The sequence below is a fragment of the Puma concolor genome, chromosome C1 (assembly GCF_028749965.1).
Source record: "Puma concolor isolate L17-30 chromosome C1, mPumCon1.1.hap2, whole genome shotgun sequence".
Lineage (NCBI taxonomy): Eukaryota > Metazoa > Chordata > Mammalia > Carnivora > Felidae > Puma > Puma concolor.
Window position 1 is genome coordinate 106,318,042 of NC_141674.1, and position 17,470 is coordinate 106,335,511.

At 48.6% G+C, this 17,470-nt stretch overlaps 3 protein-coding genes across 5 annotated transcripts; 2 read left to right on the forward strand and 1 right to left on the reverse strand.

The window, feature by feature from the left end:
- Positions 1-83: 83 nt before the first annotated feature.
- On the forward strand, positions 84-5,575 carry CC1H1orf56 (chromosome C1 C1orf56 homolog). Its single transcript, XM_086718172.1, has 2 exons — positions 84-1,290; positions 2,128-5,575. Exons 1-2 carry the CDS (start codon positions 250-252, stop codon positions 2,146-2,148), a joined length of 1,062 nt encoding a protein of 353 aa, XP_086574298.1. The 5' UTR covers positions 84-249; the 3' UTR covers positions 2,149-5,575.
- CDC42SE1 (CDC42 small effector 1) lies at positions 4,354-10,284 on the reverse strand. The gene is made up of 5 exons (XM_025930659.2): positions 10,126-10,284; positions 6,738-7,051; positions 6,082-6,192; positions 5,285-5,373; positions 4,354-4,988 (listed from the first exon to the last, which is right to left on the reverse strand). The coding sequence occupies exons 2-4, from the start codon at positions 6,789-6,791 to the stop codon at positions 5,299-5,301; spliced, it is 240 nt and encodes a 79-aa protein (XP_025786444.1). The 5' UTR covers positions 6,792-7,051; positions 10,126-10,284; the 3' UTR covers positions 4,354-4,988; positions 5,285-5,298.
- MLLT11 (MLLT11 transcription factor 7 cofactor) lies at positions 9,760-16,913 on the forward strand. 3 transcript variants are annotated; one of them, XM_086718179.1, is made up of 3 exons: positions 9,760-9,853; positions 11,115-11,186; positions 15,631-16,913. In XM_086718179.1, the coding sequence occupies exon 3, from the start codon at positions 15,637-15,639 to the stop codon at positions 15,907-15,909; it is 273 nt and encodes a 90-aa protein (XP_086574305.1). In that variant the 5' UTR covers positions 9,760-9,853; positions 11,115-11,186; positions 15,631-15,636; the 3' UTR covers positions 15,910-16,913. The 3 variants fall into 3 exon arrangements, with proteins under 3 accessions (XP_086574305.1, XP_086574304.1, XP_086574303.1); XM_086718178.1 differs by having other exon boundaries at positions 9,839-9,853; positions 11,022-11,186; XM_086718177.1 differs by lacking the exon at positions 9,760-9,853 and having other exon boundaries at positions 10,680-11,186.
- Positions 16,914-17,470: the final 557 nt, after the last annotated feature.

Genomic DNA, 17,470 nt, shown 5'->3' on the forward strand with positions numbered 1-17,470 from the left:
TGACCAGGCCCTTACGTCACAATTGCGTCTGTTGGTTCCGCAGGAGTTCTGGCTGCTGGAGTTCCTGGGATTTTAGCTCAGCCCCTCGGGCTGCGCCGAGAGGGCCTGGGGGAGGGGCGTGGCGCGCGGTAGGAACCCCACGGGCCTCGGTTCCAACGACCCCCTGGGTAGAGAGTGGAAGGGAGGGAAGAGGTGGGAGACCCGGCCTCCTTCGCTGGCCTCCTCCTCAGCCGCCCACTGCCCGGCCCCATGGTCCCCGCCGCCGGCGCGCTGCTCTGGGCCCTGCTGCTGAGTCTGGGGCCCCGGGTGGCGGGGGCCCAAGGCCTGACTTCCACCGAGTCGCAGCGGGTAAGTTTCCGCTCCGGGGTCCCGATGTCCCGCAACTACCGGACCACCCCCCGGACCGGCGCTCCCAAGAAGATGAGGGTAACAATGGAGGACGAGGATGACCTCGTGGCCCGTGCCGACCGCCTGGCAGGCCCGGCCGCGGCCGAGCTTTTGGCCTCCACGGTGGCCACAGGCGTCAGAAAGTCAATTGTGTCATCGCCGGAGGAAGATGAGTCTTTGGAAGAGGGGGTTGTGATCAACGCCAGAAAGAGTAATGTGAGCGGAGAGGCTCTCCGAGCGACTTCCAATACGGCGAGGATGCCCAACCCAAGGTTTAAAGCAAATACCCAGGAGCCTGAGATCAGGATGTCTTCTTCAGACCAGCGAGCCAACACGTGGATGTCCACTGAGGACTTGGTTCATCCCGACAGTACCATGAGCCAGTGGTCAACAGCAGGGTCCACCCCGAGACCGTGGCCACACCCCTCACCAACAGCCATGCCGCCAGCAGAGGACCTGCGGCTGGTTCTCATGCCCTGGGGCCCATGGCACTGTCACTGCAGGTCAGGCACCATGAGCCGGTCCAGGGCAGGCAGGCTGCAAGGCCTTTCCGGGCGCCTTCGAGTTGGAGCACTGAGCCAACTCCACACAGAGCACCGGCCTTGTACCTACCAGCAGTGTCCCTGCAACCGGCTTAGGGAGGAGTGCCCTCTGGACACTGGTCTCTGCCCTGACACCAGCTGCACCACTCAGACCACCACCACCACCACCACCACCACCACCACCACCACTACCACTCCCATACCGCCCCTCAGCTCTAGACTCAGACCCACCCCCTTCCTCTTCTTTGGCCCCAGCCCCAGCCCCAGCCCCAGTCCAGCCCTTGCTTTTTGGAGACGAGTCCGGATCGGGCTGGAGGATATTTGGAACAGTCTGTCTTCAGTGTTCACAGAGATGCAACCAGTAAGTGTTTGGTGATAGCCAAGGACCTTTGTTGATGAAAAGTCCTGACATCCAAAATCCTGTTGGGTCAACCAGCCGGTGTGCTTCCATGAACTGTCATCTGTTTGGTCATTCATTCATAATATACTAGTTATTCACATTATTGTTAGCCATTGATTCCACTCATTTCTTGGGCAACTGCTGGTTGGTTAATGGGTAACATGTATGGGTTGTTAGAGAATTCTTGACCAAATTGTGAAGATTGTAGGTATATCAACAATTCTAGATGCAGACAATAGATGTGGAAGATATAAATCATTCTCAGCTCATGAATGCAGTCTAATAGTAACAACAGCTAATATTTAAGGTCTTACTATGTGCACTTTACCTGGATCGACCCTCACAACAATGCTGTGAGGTGTTATCCCGTTACAGAGGAGGAAATGGAGGGCATTGACACCAGTGCCGAAGCCCTCCACCACCACTATCCCAAAGAACTCCTGGGATGATTTCCAGTAACTTAAGAATTCTTCGGGAAGGATAGTCCTCTGCATTACCAAATGAACTACCAAAGGTTCTGATTGACTTGATAAAATATTCTCAATTGATAGGATTTCGGGACCTTTGTGGGAGAGAGGAAGGACACTAAAATAGTATATACGGTCAGTCATTTTGCAAGTTTGTTTTTGTCCTTCTCCCTGGGTATCCAATACCAGTGATTCAATATAAAGAAGCCTAAGTAGGGGGCAGTAGCGTTGAGGAAATGAGGGCTTATGGGGCGTGGGAGATGAAGCAAGGAAGGGAAAACATAGATGTGGTTCTAACATTTCCCCTCTTCTCTTCTGTTTTCTTACCCAGCTAGAGAGAAACCGCAGATAATGGCCACTTCGTCCTCAAGAGAAGGTGTCAGCATCTCAACCTCCCCACCCTTTCAATCCCAGAACCTACTGGATATTTTTAGTACAGAAAAAATTAGAAAAAATATTGGTCTTGTGTCTCTTTACAGACGTATCTGAGGGTGGAGGCCAGAAATCTCTTCAACCTTAAAACTGAACTGTGTACCTAACACCATCGGGCCTGATCCCTTCCCTTGTCCTCCAGCATATTTCACCCCCACCCCGTACCCCAGGATAAAATGTTGATGTTGCTCCTCTTCCTCCTTTCCCAAGTTTTTAGTGATTTTTTAAAGATGAAAAATCTCAGATGAAAGCCAAGAAGAGGGAACAGGAAGAACAAGGAGGTGAGCTCTTGGAAAAGGATGGTAGTCTTCTTATCTTCACAGTACTTGGCCTTCTCTCCTTGGAAAGGGTGATGTTGGCACAGAATTCCATGTCGGCTACTTCCTAGGAGTGACATCAACCATATCTATCCTTTGACCCAACACACACCTGTAGTGATCACTCTGCGACTATTTTGCTTACACGTTTATTTGAAAAATGTAGTTAAAAGTCCAACACATTTTTAATATAAATTATGACTCTTGAACCCATTGCCATCACTCTTAAATATTGTTAAAGTGATGGTAGCATACACATTAGAAAAGGTAGCTAAAGGCAAAAGAACACCAAAGAAGACTGTGTCCAAAGAAAAGACATCAGAATAAGGCTAAAGATCAGGGTATCCTGAGTCCACGAGCCCCCCCCATCTTTCTACCCTATCCTGTTAACCCTTCAGATTGAGTATAACCCTCAGGCCATTAAGCTACTTTAGGACAAGATGAGCTACTTTCAGAGCAACTAGCTAGATTTGAACAGTAAATTGGGAATGTATGACCAATCTTAGACCCTGAAAAGGGCAGGAAATACACTGAAATGGAAACACAATTAGAACCTGTCACTAGAGGAGGGGCACACTGGATGGATGGTGGACTCAGCAGAGTGGATCCTAGTTCCCACATTCCTGACCCCATCACCATCAAACAGGATGCTGCTTGTTACGGAGCTAATGAGAGACCCCCACCCTCTCAGTCTCTGAGCAGGCGGGAGCTCACCGGTTTTGTCCTGCCTTCCTAACCACCGTGCAAGGAAGGGGACAGAAGAAACACCTGAGAAAACAAACTGCCTAAAGACCCTGTTCCTGCATTATTTTCCCACCTAAAGCAGACTCTTCAGCCAGATGGGGAGTGGGACCTGGTCTTCAGACGAAACTCCCTGAGTCTTATTCGTATCTGGTTCTAGGACCAGGGCACAGAAAGAGAGCTTAAAGTTTGCAGAGGACACACCGGGGTGTCTGTGGCTCTCTCTATTGCCTCTTCTCCCTCCCTCCCCCAATCTCACCAAACCCTGTTCCTGCCTCCATACTACAGGAACCCCTTCTCCACAAACAAGAACAGAGAAGGGTAGTAGGCATCGCATCCACCGGAGACATGAACCCATGTGAGCAGAGCAATACCCTGAATAAAGAGCCTGTTTTAGAGATGATGTGCGGCCCCGCTGAGCCTGCTTTCCAGAGGGCCTAGTTCATCTATGGCTCAGGCTTCAGATGAATAATGAAATGGGTGTAGGGTGAGGAAAACACTTTACAGAGAGATACCTGGACTCTTGAGCAGTGGCCCTCAACTAGGGGTGATTTTTGCCCCCGGGGGGAGACATGTGGCAATACCTGGACATTTTTGGTTGTCGTAACTAGGATGGGCCAGATGTGCTAGTAAATATCCTAGGATGCACAGGATAGTCCCCCATTACAAAGAATTACCCAACCCAATGTCAAAAGTGTCTGGGTTGAGAATCCATGCACTAGAGGTGTCCCCACTCCCATGTGGTAAGGACTGGAAGATCCCTAAACTTACAGACGATTGTTTTCAACCAACCACTCCTCCCATCTTCAGTGGTTTGGAGGTCCACTCAGAGACCTACCTCCTAGTCTTGCAACATTCTGGGTTTCTCTCCAGATCCCTCTTTCTCCTCACCTGGGCCAGCAGGGAGATTGGCAGAGGGCAGGCAAGGTCCCCAAGAGTTAAATGGAATACCATCAGGTTAAGATCCACCTCTAACCTAGGTCTTAATCAATGGGAAACAAAAACGTTCCTAGTGGGGATGGGGTCAAGGGTAGAGGTAGTAGAAGGAGGGAGGTCATTAAGAGAACTCATCTTAAAATTTTAATTAAAGATGTTGGGGGACTCACAATGCTACAGAAACAGGGTTAGAGGCCTAATTAGAGAAAGACCCTGGTAGTTGCAGAGAGATACTGAGGGGCTGTGAGCTTAAAGTCTGAGATCTAAAGAGAAAGAGTAGACTCGGCAGTGGTCACCCTCCCCTCCTCTCCCTGCTTGACATCTGCTTCAGTTCATTCCAGGAGGAAGAAGAAGGGCAGGTAAGGAGCTTCTCAGCAAAAAGCTGGCTTCAGCTTTGGGAATCTCACTCACCTACCCCATTTAAGGAGTTCCAGGTTAAGAGTTTAAAACAGATGGCACCTAGACCGTCATTCAGGAGAAGGGAACTTATCCTGGGTTCCCAGAAAACTCCTATCTCAGATCTGAGAGTGTCCGGGGCTTCAGCTGAGCTCCTCTGGCCAACCAGTAGTCACTTGGTCAGTCCTGCTGCCTTGACCCCATCTCCAGGAGGGGCTATAGCCAGAGGGAATAGAGGGAGTCCAGCCCCCAAGCCTTCTGAGGCACTAATAGGCAGATAGGGAAAAGAGGGACCCGGGGGTCACTGGTTCTAGGAGGGAGCAACATCTCTTCTGGGCTGGACATGGAGTGGAGGCTTCGACAGCAGAACCTGATTTAAAAACAAATTGAAGAAGGAGGATTAGTCTCAAGGAAAACTGAGGCCTTAGGGGTAAGGCACCACCTAGTGTAGACTCTCGGCTATTTCCGCAGCATGCTCTTTTCTCGATTTCTATCTGTCTGTGCCTCGCTGTCTCTCTGCCCTTCTGGGTCCTCCATTCTTGACTCCCCCATCCTAATACTTGCTTCTCTCACCTCCCATTCTTGCAGGGGATCGGGGTTCTGAGGTGGGGCGTCAGGATGTGCTATCGGGCTGGAGATGTTGGACGGGTGTCCTTAGTTACTTACCATTCCTGTCGGAGCTACAAGCCCCTAGAATTGCTCCATGGCCTGTCTCGGTTTCCCTTGGATCTCATCTGCTCCTGGACAGCACCTGTCTGTGAAAAAGCACACGTGAGACCCTCATCCTGTCTTGATATCACACAGGAAGTGATCTCCCCTGTGCTCTCCATGGAAGAGGCAGACCCCATTGCTTCAGCAAAAAAAAAAAAAAAAAAAAAATCAATCTGAAAAGGTTAAAACCAACCACCATTCTTCCAAGGGAAGTTTCAGTGTCTCCCTTCATACTGACTTTCATGAGGATGAGATAAAATGGGTCTTCTACTAATAAGACTCTCACAAAGGACTCTCTCATATTTATCGGAGTTTCACAATTGGTGAAAAGACTCCTTCACTATCTCCAGGCCTATTTCCCTTGTTCTGAGAGCAGAAAAGTGTATTAGACATTATTTAGGACAGGGGTGCTCAGTCAGTTTTTTTCCTGTCCTAATGCACCCGGCCACAATATGACTATTAACTCTTAACTAATAGAAGGGTCTGGTTTGGGGGAAAAGCCCTCCAAGTAACTCTGGGGTCACATATATCCCCTGTCCCAGTAAAGAATAATTTACTAATTATAAAAATGAGGGAGCTTAGGCCAGAAACCTGAAATGCCAGGTCTCAGGTTTATGTGGCTGGTGACCAGGACTAGAATCCTAGCCTCTTACTTCCCCATCGATATTCATATGTCCCCTGCTTAAACTTCAAAAAAGGGGAATGGTTCTAGGCCGCAATCCCACATCAACCTCTCCCCACTGCCTTGTTACCATGGTAAGTCCATCTCCGGCCCCCATCTCCCCAGAGCCAATGTGAGTCAGGTGGACAAAATTCATTGGTTCCCCGATCATGGTCCGGTCAATTCGTCTCCTCTTCTTCTTCTGCTTAGAGAAGACAGGGGAGTTAAGTCTGAAGCCCCTTCTTCCACACGAAGTGTGGAAAACCACTTTTAGTGGTCTTGAAAACCACTAAAGGAAGAGCTAAGGGCCTGATGGGCAAGGGTATGTGGCATCACAACAGGGAAATCACTACGGTCTAACAATATAAACACAGAGAGGACACAGGCAGGGTGACAATGACAGGAGCCTGCAGAGTGAATGCCAAAGAAAGGACATATCAAAGTCACCTCTGGCTGATGAGGAAACAATGGGAGGGGCGGGGGGGGGGGGGGGGGGGGTACGGACAGGTATTAAGCTCCGCCTACAACTCCCAGAATGGACAGAAACAGGAAGTGACAGCTAGGGCTATTCAGTTCCTCTGTCTCCCAGTTCCCCTGTATCCCATGTGCACACCTGCCTGGCCATAGAGACTACTGTGACGGAAAGGGAGGCAAGCAGGGTGCTTTCTGGGTGCTGTGTCTGCCTCACAGGACACGGTAACTGACTTCTGTGTGTGCTGGGGTGGGGGTGGGGGGTTGGGGACTCACCGGCTGGGGTTTCTCTACCACGCAGCAACCTAGTTTGTGCCAGAATTCACTCATGTTCCCTGATGGTTCCAGTTTCACTCCTCTGCCTGAGGCCCCAGAGGGCTCTTGCTCTGGTGCTTTGACTGCCCACTCCTCAGTGCCCTCAGGTGTAATGACAACCCGGGTTTACTCAGCTGGACAGGTCTGGAGACAGCACAGTCTGTGGTACCCTTGGCTGGGCAGTGAAGGTCAGTGTCTCAGACCCTGAGGGACTAGCAGGATGAGACTGGGGTGAGCAGGCAGGCACAAGGTTATGTCTTCTCAGCCCCAGAAACCTGGATGGGCAAAAAGTAAAGAGAGAAGAAAGTTGGTGAGAAATCCCATCTCTACCACCAGCCCCTCCTTGAGAAGCCTCCTGATGAGCCTAGATCTTCTTGTTCTCCCTTAAAGACCCTGGTCCTGCACCCAACACTAACCTCTCCAAACACAGGAACCTCACAGTGTGATGCCCAGAGAAAGGAAAAGAACCAGAAGGGCACCAAGCGGTTGAGGAGCTGCTGGAACCAAGGGAGAGGCAGGGAATAGAAGCATTTAGGGTGAGGATGGGAGGGGCCAAGGGACACTGGCACAAAGGAGCAGTTTTGGGGGTGCCACAAGTCCCTCCTCCCATCTCCCTGGGTTTAGGGCAGAAGGGGAGGGGCAGTTAAGTGACCTTTAAGAGGAAATGGTGGTTTTTTTTGTTCTCACAAACAGGGCCTCCACCCTTGTCCCTCCCTTTTTCCTTACCTTACCCTAAACATCTAGATTTTCTTTAAGACCAAGAGAGGCCTTGACTGCCCAGGTTGTAGTTGACTAACTGCAGCAGGTTGGACCTCAAGAAAGACTTTCTATGGTGAGGAGTTTCTTCCCTCTCTAATCCCTGCCCTTGTTCCTCCTCATTTCCTTCAATTGAGATCCAACCTCTCCCGTCAACAGCTCCTTTATTACTCGACCTTGAGATCTTTCCCGAAGGTGCACACTCCTGCATGTGCACCTCTGCGTGCACATATGTGGCACGGCCAGGATTCCTGCTTGTGTGCCTTGGACAGATGATCTGTGCACAGGCTGTAGGGACACAGGTACCAGGTATCTTCTGTCCCACAAGGCGTCTTTCTCCAGCTCCCCACCCTCTTCACATGTCCCATCGTGCAGTGCTGCTCTGCTCTGCCTCATCCCCCATGGGGCCTCAGGCCTCCCCGCCTGCCTCCTACTCTCATGCTGTGACCTGTTCTCTCCTCCCTCCTCTCCACTTCCATTCCCAAGCTTCACCAGCCAACCAGACATGAGGAACTTTCCAACAGCATTAGTGTCCAGGGAAGAACTTCCTTCCCTTTTCCTCCCGGCCAGCCAGGCTAGGGCACACCTGGGTTTCCCCTGGGCTCACTGCACTTCCCCAGTCCTATGATACAGGCAGCCTCAAAGACTCCAAATGGGGCTGCTTCATGAGTATTACACTCTAGCACGAATAGGAATCTCCCCCCCACCTCCACACCTGGAACCCCGATGCTCTGGACCCAAGACCGCTCTAAAAACTGAGAGGATTTTCTAATATAGCTTTGGGATGAGATCACACAAACACTAAGATATGGCTTGTAAGGGAGAGAAAGACCTAGGAGCCTGAGCTTTACTTCCCTTCCCACCACTGGAGGGGAGGAGTAATAAGACAGGGGCGGAAGTCAGAACACAGCTGTCCAGAGAGGGGAGTTGTGGTCAGTGGGGAAGTCAGTCAGTCACAGGGTTTGTCGCAATGGTGGTGGTGGCGGGTGTTAAGGGCTGCAGGCAGGGGAATGAAGAAAACAATGGAGAATCAGAGGAAACCCCCAATACCACCAGCCAGGCTTTACAGAGAGTGGACTCTCCCCCAACACCCAGCTGAGTGGACAGAAGTGGAGGGTGGGAGGGAAGAGTAGAGAGGAGAGGGAGGGAAAGGGGCAGTGGAGAGAACAAGGACGTTTCTGTTCCTTTTCCAGGGATCTGGCAAGAGCTGGGTGGAGGGAAAGCATGTGTGTGTGGGACTTGGCACGAAAGGGCCAATGATGATGAGAAGTGACCAGGAAATTCCATTCCCCAGGACACAGAACATAAGGGTCTCTGAAACTTGGCAGGGGAGTCGGAGTGTGGAGAAGGGTGGGCAGGGTGAATGTGGTGGTGGCAGGGGGTACAGGCCAGAAAAGGAAGTAAGAGCAACGGGCTGCCACTCTCCTTTAAAGTATCTAGAGATGAGTGGGTTGAGGAAAAATGAAGTCCGGAGCTGGTAAGCCCAGGAGGAAGAGACACCTGCATTCACTGCCCACTATTTTAGCCCCCCAGTGGAGGGGAAGGGGCTGGGAAGAGAGCAGGAGGACTCAGCATTAGACTGTAAGGCCATATCCTGACAGCCTAGTAGCATTGAGAACTGGGCCTGAGTCCCAAATAGGAAGGCTGAACGATGGAGCTGGGAGACACCAAGGTCACACTAGGACTTAGAAGCTTCCCAACCACTGGGGGAGTGAGCAGGAGGAGGGATGGGAGAAAGGTTCCAGTGGGAAAGGATGTACAGAGGTAGTTCCCCGGTCCTGTTCTAGCCCCAAACCGGTTTTCCCGGTCCCGCTGCCTTCAGCCCCAAGGCCTCCAACCCGCTGCCCAACAAGCCTTCACAAGAAGCAGCTGGAGAAAGAGAAAGAGAACTGAGAGAATGGAGTGGGCAATTCTGGCTCTCAGCCCGGTGCTGCAGCTGGTTCCTTGTGGAGACCTCCCGACACGCAGGGCTGCTGAGGGGCTCCAGGGAAGTAGGGAAACAGCACTCTTCGATCAAGTGACAGGCATCTGCCCCAGTACCGACTGTGCCTTTCCCCAAGGAAGGTCTTGTGGGGGCTTACTAGGAACCGGAGCTAGGCCCTAAGCTCCCTCCCCAGGAGACTCAGTCCCATGGACTGCATTTCTGTCCACTCCCCAACTCTACCCAGAAATCCTCTGCTCCTCCCAACGCTGAACTAGGACTGGGATCCCGCTGTGAATTTTCCAGACTGTCACTGTCTTCCGTGGCTGCTTTGGCCTCAGATTTGGCCGTCCCAGGACCCAGCTGTGTGCTTCACTGTCCAGCACACGCCACCGCCGAGGTTAGTGAGTCTCGGAGACTTTATCCCCTCTGGCCTCCGTCCCCCCACCCCCCCATCCCAGTCCCTCCCTGCCCTCTGCCCTTCAGCGGCCACGGCCTGCGCACCGCACGGGCGGGGATGGAGACTGTTTCTCTGGGAACGCACTCCTCTTCCCACCAACCCTGCATCTCTACAGTCCCAGCCTCCCTCCCCCCCACCCCCAGCATCCGGTGCGTCTCCACCCGGCAACGCAGGCGGGGCTCACCGCCCGGGGACCCCCGCCGCGGTCTCACCTGCCGCGCTTCGGCGTCGAGGCGTGCGGCTGCCGCGGGTGGGGGCTCCCGCGCAGTGCCCGCCGGTGTGGGGTTCCCGGGCTGGCTCCGCGGCGCGGTGGGAGAGCCGAGGGCGGGCCGGCAGAGGTGGGGCTGGCTCGGGGCGGAAACGGCGGCGACGCGATTACGAAACCCGTCCGGCCCGGAGCTGGGCGCACTGCTCCCCCCCGGACTGGGGAGGCACTGCACCACACGGGGCCGTGGGAGGTAGCCTGGCGGCTTCGGCCGGCTGGCACCCCTGCGCGGGCCGGGGCCGGGGCCGGGGGGGGGGGGGGGGGTGGGCGCCCAAGCCGCGATGCCCGCAGCCTCACGTCCCCCCTTGCGCGCCAGGCATTGCGGGGCAAAACTAAGAGGAGCCCCCAAATCCCCCGGGCCCGGCTAAGTTTAGAGATTCGTGGAAGCACCCCACCCCATCCTCCCGTGCTCTCCCCGAAGTGGAATGGGGCTAGGTTTATTTACTCATTGTGAGGGTGCGGAGGCGAGTCGCAGGAGTAGGGGTTGGAGGGGGGAGGGGCGAGGATTTTTTTTCGGATTCTCAAAAATAAAACATTTCGTAACTTGAAATCCTTAAATTGAGGCATAAAGGGACACCCCTCTATTGTTATCCAGAGTTAAGCTTTTTAAATCCATAAGCCTAAAATTAGGGGACAATTAACTACTCATTCATTGCACCCCAGGCAGCAGGGGGGTGCGGGAAGAGCTCCGGAATAATTGTGCCGACCAATAAAGCCTACGGAGATGCTTTAATCCTGTCTCCCTCCCTGAAGTGTTCTGGAACCTATCATTTGAATTAGCCGAGTCAGGCAAGGAGGGGGCGGGGAGTCCTTCCGCCCTTCTTAGGAGGGGCTGCATTGCAGGGGGAGACTGAGCAGATAGACTCAGCCACTGGAGCGAGAGAGGGAGTGAGAAGACAAAGCCGTCAAAGCCCCAACAGCTTGCTTTTTCTCCAGCCCTGAGCAGACGCCAGAGCCTCGAGGTACTCCTTCCATCTTGGGAACACACTAGTAATTCATTGATAACAGGTAAACTAAATTGCGGGAAGGGGGGCAAGGGGCTGCAAAGATAAAAGAGCAGCTGCTTCTGGTTAGGTTGAAGACCCTTAATAAGGATGAGGGGGGGACAGTTCAAGAGAAGGGGCGCTGTGACCAATGGGTAGGTTTTGGTCACCTTTTTAGATCCCTTTGCTAAGATTTCCATTATTGCCTTCTAATACATAGACATTAATTTCTAACAATTTACATGGAATTATTATTTCTCAGCGTTTATCTCATTTCAAGTATCTATTTGCCTATAATTTGTCTTAGGTGTTTTATTATCTTCATTTGTTATCTCCATCTTCCTTTTCAAGCTATAATTTGTTTTACCTGTTTTTTGATGAATCTGTAGTCTTACTGTATTGCTCTAGCCTGTACTTCCCTATATATATATATGTATATATATACGTATATATATACATATATATATATGTATATATATACATATATACGTATATATATACATATATATATATATATGTATATATATACGTATATATATATATATACTTTTTTTCTGTGGTGTTCCATTGATGTGTCTGCCTTCACCCCAAACTTATTTGTCTCCATAGGAGGGAATTTGGGGGAAGGGATGACATAATATTGAAAGTAATCCTGACCTCTCCTTTAACAGCCTCCCACTCCCCATCTCAAACCTTTGCTCCAAAGAAAGAGGCAGCTTGAGGTAGGAAGGTGGGGGCCTCTGTGTTGGAGAACTGCCTGATCCTATATTGAAATCAGTACAGCCCACAAAAGCTACATAGCAGATTCTGGGAAGGAATGCTTATTTGCAGCTCAGTGAGAATAGATGGGGGAAGGTCATGGCTAACAGGGAAATCCAAGACCAGAATGAGGGATGCACTTATACTGAAATGCCAGAGAGCTTCCATCCCCTCCAACCACCATCCCTGTCATTCCCCCCAATGGTGGCAGCATGACACAGCAAGGCCCTGTCAGGCAGGTAGGCCTTGGGTTCCCACAGAGGGTCTAGACAAAGGGTATTTGGGTGTGTCTGTGGGGCTCAGAGAGAGTGTGTCTTTTTATACTACATATTTGCTAATCATGTATCCCTAAGAATACAAAGGGTGATATTTAGAAATTACCTTTGCCTAAAGTATCTGGATCATTTAAAATGAAGGACATTTGGAAGGATTTATTGAGCATATATTGTGGTACAAGGCACTGTCCAAGCCCTTTAAGAAATTGAAAGAGAGATGAGGTATGGATGGAGAACAGCTGGGGAGGGGAAGAGAAAGCTTGCTGAACAGGGACCTCCTGCAAAATTTGGAGACTTGGGAATTAAATCCATACTATATTAAACACCAGAATTTCCTTACTGATGAGAGTAGTGTGAATGGTATTTTAGTTGCAATTTTCTGAGTGGTCAGTGTTCTTGACTTGAATTTAAATGTCATACATGCTTGTATGAGTGTCTTTCTATGCATTTGGTACTCTCTGTACATGTCTCCGAGTTCATGGCATAGCTAGAGATTTTAGGCCTTGTAAGTTAATATTTCGTAAAATTTCCTTTAGCATTTTTTTATTGCAAGATATGCTCTGCCAGACGCTCAGGGATTGTTTAGACAATTTTTATACATATCTGGTTTTAAGAAAAGGAGTCAGTTTGTCAAAGAGCTTTTTCACTGTCTCAGATTCTAGCTTGCTCTGTACTGTCTTCTGCATTTTCATCATTCAGATCAGAATCACAGGAACAGTCAACATGTAATCTACTGAGTATCTGTTCTTCAGCAACTAAGAATTCTTGCAAGTTTTGAGAATATTGGTATAGGATTATATAAAACTGTACGCAACTATCTATGTACAACACATCAACAAAGACCAGATGGGGAATGAGACCTATGTTCTAACTGGCTGGAAGGCTTCACGAGTCAGCAGATAATTTCTAACATGTTTTCTTTTCTTTCCTTTTTTAAAAAAAAAATATACCGTACGTTACAGCACAGAATATATTTATTTAAGTAATCTCTACACCCAACATGAGGCTCAAACTCACAACCCCAAGATCAAGAGTAAAACACTCCACTGACGGAGCCATCCAGGAACCCTAAACATGTCTTCTAGTTTTAAAATTCTATGATTTTTTCCCCCCTGTGATTCTATTTTTTAAAGACTCTATCATGTGCCCACATTATACTAAGCTTGATCTGGAGAGGACTGGTAAGGGAGGAGATATTAAAAAAAAAAAAAAAAGCCAGCAATGTAGGCAAATAACTGGCAATTTAGTTAAAAAAGAAAAGGAAGGAAGAAGAAGAGGAAAAAAAAAAAGTCTCTGGTCAGAAGTCCGTAACATTGATGATCCTAAGGTGGTCCCTGTCTGAAGCTAGAGTAGGTAGTCTGATAGGTCCAACCATTTTTTGTAACTCTTACTGTGCACGTCTCTGGAAATTACTGTGGAAATGATCAGAGTTGAGTATCATAGGATGATGACCTCACCTTTCCAGCACCCTCCCCCACCCTGTTCCAGTCCCCACATAACCTTCCTTCTAAGCAATTTCTCTGCTGAGTAATGCTCAGTTCCCAGGGTTTATTTTGGAGCCTGAACCTAAGAAGAAAAAGAGCAACTGAGAACTGGCTTTTGACATTAAAAACATCCTGGTCTGCCCACTCACCAGTCCTAAAGCCCCTACACTCACACATAACTGTGCTCTAGATTAAGGCTTTTTTGTTCTGGCTCAGTAGAGACAGTTCACATTATATGCGGTTATAGTTCCTGTAGTGCAGTGGTTCTCATGTTCGCCTAACACATTATATGGGGGCAGTTGGGAACCTATTTAAAGCCACTGTTTAGGAGCCTCAGGCCTGGTAGGAGCCAATGGAATGTACTGGGAGGAAGGCCTTTTAAAATGGGGGTTCTATTTTTGGAGGCAGTGGAATGTTCATTCTGCTTCTTTGGGAACATTTCAACTAATGCTTTTGCCCCTTCTTGGCTAGTAACCAGCAGGGTGCAGGAGGCATACTAGTCCTATAACATCAGGGTGTGGGTGGGAAAAGATGATAGGAGTACTTGTTAGAGCATAGAAAAGTATTGAATTCTGTCAAAGGACTTTCTCCTTCCGGTCTAAACTCTTACTTTCCTTACCTGGAATTCCCAATCCATTTGCTCTCAGGTAAATTCTAGCATTAGGATCAGAGAATCAAGGTCTTGTTATAGCATAGGAAAATTCTTTCAGCACCTACCTGGGCTTTGTTTTGAAGGAGAGGTAGGCTAGAGAAAACTATAAATACAGGCTGTTCAGGCTGACCTGTGGGCTAAAAGATGGGAGTGGCAAGTTATAGATGGATAAAGAGAGAAAATTAGGGGTGCTTTGGTGGCTCAGTCAGTTGACCGTCTGACTTCAGCTCAGGACACAATCATGGGTTCAAGCCCTGCATCAGCCTCTGTGCTGACAGCTCAGAGCCTGGAGCCTGCTTTAGATTCTGTGTCTCCCTCTTTCTCTTGCCCCTTCCTGGCTCATGCTTTCTCTCTCTCTCTCAAAGCCCTTTTTAGAGGTACCTATTAAACCAAAGTTAGGAAAAAGTCAAGTATTTAAAAACATAAGAATTCAGGGGAATGATTTCTCTAAGGACTTGAATTCTTCTAGGGACTCCTGGTAGTCTTGAAACTTGGGTGGTATTTTAAGATGGAGAGCAGAGAGGAGCTTTCCAGGTTGGTGGAAACACATGATGTGGGGAGAGTGGAGCACCTGGAGAGGGCATGGGAGCTCTGCGCCCTTTTCCTGTACTTGGCCTTGTGTATCTCCTCCATCTGCCATTCCTGAGTTGTATCCTTTTATAGTAAACCGATGATCTTGTACGTAAAAGAAATAATAATAAATACAAAAGATGGAGAGTAGACAAAGTTAAGCAAGACAGAAATGAGCATAACTAGCAGAGACTGTACCATGGCTAGGAAGGATGAGCCAAATTCTAGAAAGCCTTGAAAACCAGACCCAAGATTGACTTGAAGCATTAGGCAGTGAATAAGTCCTTCCAAGATGGGAGAAGGCAGGAAATGGTAGAAAATAGTAATAAAGGAAAGGTTCCCAAAGCTTGTCCTAGGAAATCTGGATCACGTACAGAGGCAAATGATAATGGGAAGTTTTTATTTTTTTTTTTAAGGTTTCTTTTTTTATAAGTTTTTTTTTTTTAACCTTATTTTGAGAGAGAGAGGGCGTGCATACAAGTGGGAGAGGGGCAGAGAGAGGGGGAAAGAGAAGCCTAAGCAGGCTCTGTGCTGTCAGTGCAGAGCCCAATGCGGGGGGGGGGGCTCCCTCTCATGAACAGTGAGGTCATGACCTGAGCCCAAATCAAGAGTTGGATGCTTAACCGAAGGAGCCACCTGGGTGCCCCTGTGAAGTTTTTAAGTAAGGAAAGGCCGTGGGCCATGAAGAGGTTGCTATAGAATGAGGACTAACAGCTGGTTCCTTTCTAGGAAGTTATGAGGGACCCTGTGAGTAGCCAGTACAGCTCCTTTCTTTTCTGGAGGATGCCCATTCCAGAGCTGGATCTGTCGGAGCTGGAAGGCCTGGGTCTGTCAGATACATCCACCTACAAGATCAAAGACAGCAGCGCTGGCAAGATGACCGGGCAACCAACTGGAGTTGAACAGGAGAAACACTCCGAAGGCGATGCCCTCCTGGAGTACAGCACCTTCAACTTCTGGAGAGCTCCCATTGCCAGCATCCACTCCTTCGAATTGGACTTGCTTTAAGCCCAAGACTCCTCTCTCCACCACCTTGCCCTGTCTTCCCTTGCAAGCCCCTCCCTTCCCACCCTTTGTCCTGTGAATCTTGCTCTCTCCCCTCTATGGTGTTGAGGTGGTGCTGATGAATCTGCCAGAGTTGTGCTGTATTTATTAGTTAGTTATTTATTTATTTATTTATTTATTTATTTATTTATTTATTTATTTATTTAATGTTATCAGTTTTTCTCAAAAGCCCTTAAGCCCCAAAGTTATCCCCCCAGACACTAATTCCAGAAAGAAGCCTGGTGGGGGGCGCCAGAGAGTAGTATAGTAGTTCAAAATGGGGGACAATTTTTTTTTTTTTTCATTTTAATCTTCTTCAGAGATTGCTCAAACCTAATATCCTGCTCCAGATCGGTAAACACAAATCTTTCTTCAACAGTCGCTGAAAACCCTGGAAGCTTTGAGATTATCTACTATGAGACAGTAGGATTTCTAAAAGGCTGTTAAGGTGTTAAGTCTCGCTGTTGGATCTTGCTCCTTACAATACCTTCTTTTCCTCAGAGAAATCGGGTGTAATGAAAGGTATAAAACAAGAGGTGATAATACCTCATGGAAAACGAAAATAAGGGAAAGAATTGAATCGTTTCAGAAATAACTATATTGTCAAAGGGGTAGTCCTTCAAACCTTTGCACTTTACAACTTTGCTCCTAACGCTAGCTGAGGGAAATGACTCCAATTTCAAATCTTAAAATGTAATCTTGCTGAGTACTATGATAATTTGTAAGGTATGATTCTGTTTCTAAAAGGCATAATAGGGTTTGACCTTTAGTGTTTTAGTCTTGCCACCTCCTGCGTCTGCAATGGAGAATACTGATCAATGGGCCTCAGGCACAGTTCCTCAGCTACCTTGAGACCTTGAAATAATCACATTATGACCCTACACCTTGTACCCCCATTCCTTCCAAAATTATTGCTGCTGATCTGTGCTGCCATTTTCTCATTTCTTGAATAAAGACATTCAATCCCAGGCCTGGATTCTAGTTTTCTCTCTCTTCAAAGAGAAGCGGTATAGATCTCTGAAATTAGCCTTGCTTTCACCTTCAGCTTATATATTGTCTTTCAATAAGAGTTCTTTTAGTAGCCTTTGTACATTAAAAATGATGAATATCAGGTTGGACAGGTATCAATAAGGGTGAAATCAACTTAAAATTACAAAGCTATTTAGGAAGAAATGCAAACAACCACTCTTCTGCTTGACCATTGGCTACCAACATACTGAGGGAGTAATTCTAGATGTCTCAGAAGGCATCTGTGGCACGAACCGTGCTCTTAATGATCTCAGTATAGATGCCTTAAAAAAAGAAACTAAGTCATCCAAATACGTTATCTGCTTATTTATAACTCAACTCATTAAAACCAAAGCCCCACTGGTCATTTTTGGGTCCTTACTATACGAAAGGCAATGAGCCACGAGATATAAAAGGATACACACGGCAATGAAACAAGATTTTGACTCTCAAAAAAAGGGAACCTGTAAATACCAAGGTGGATCATACTTGGGGAGTATGCCATACTTTAAAGATG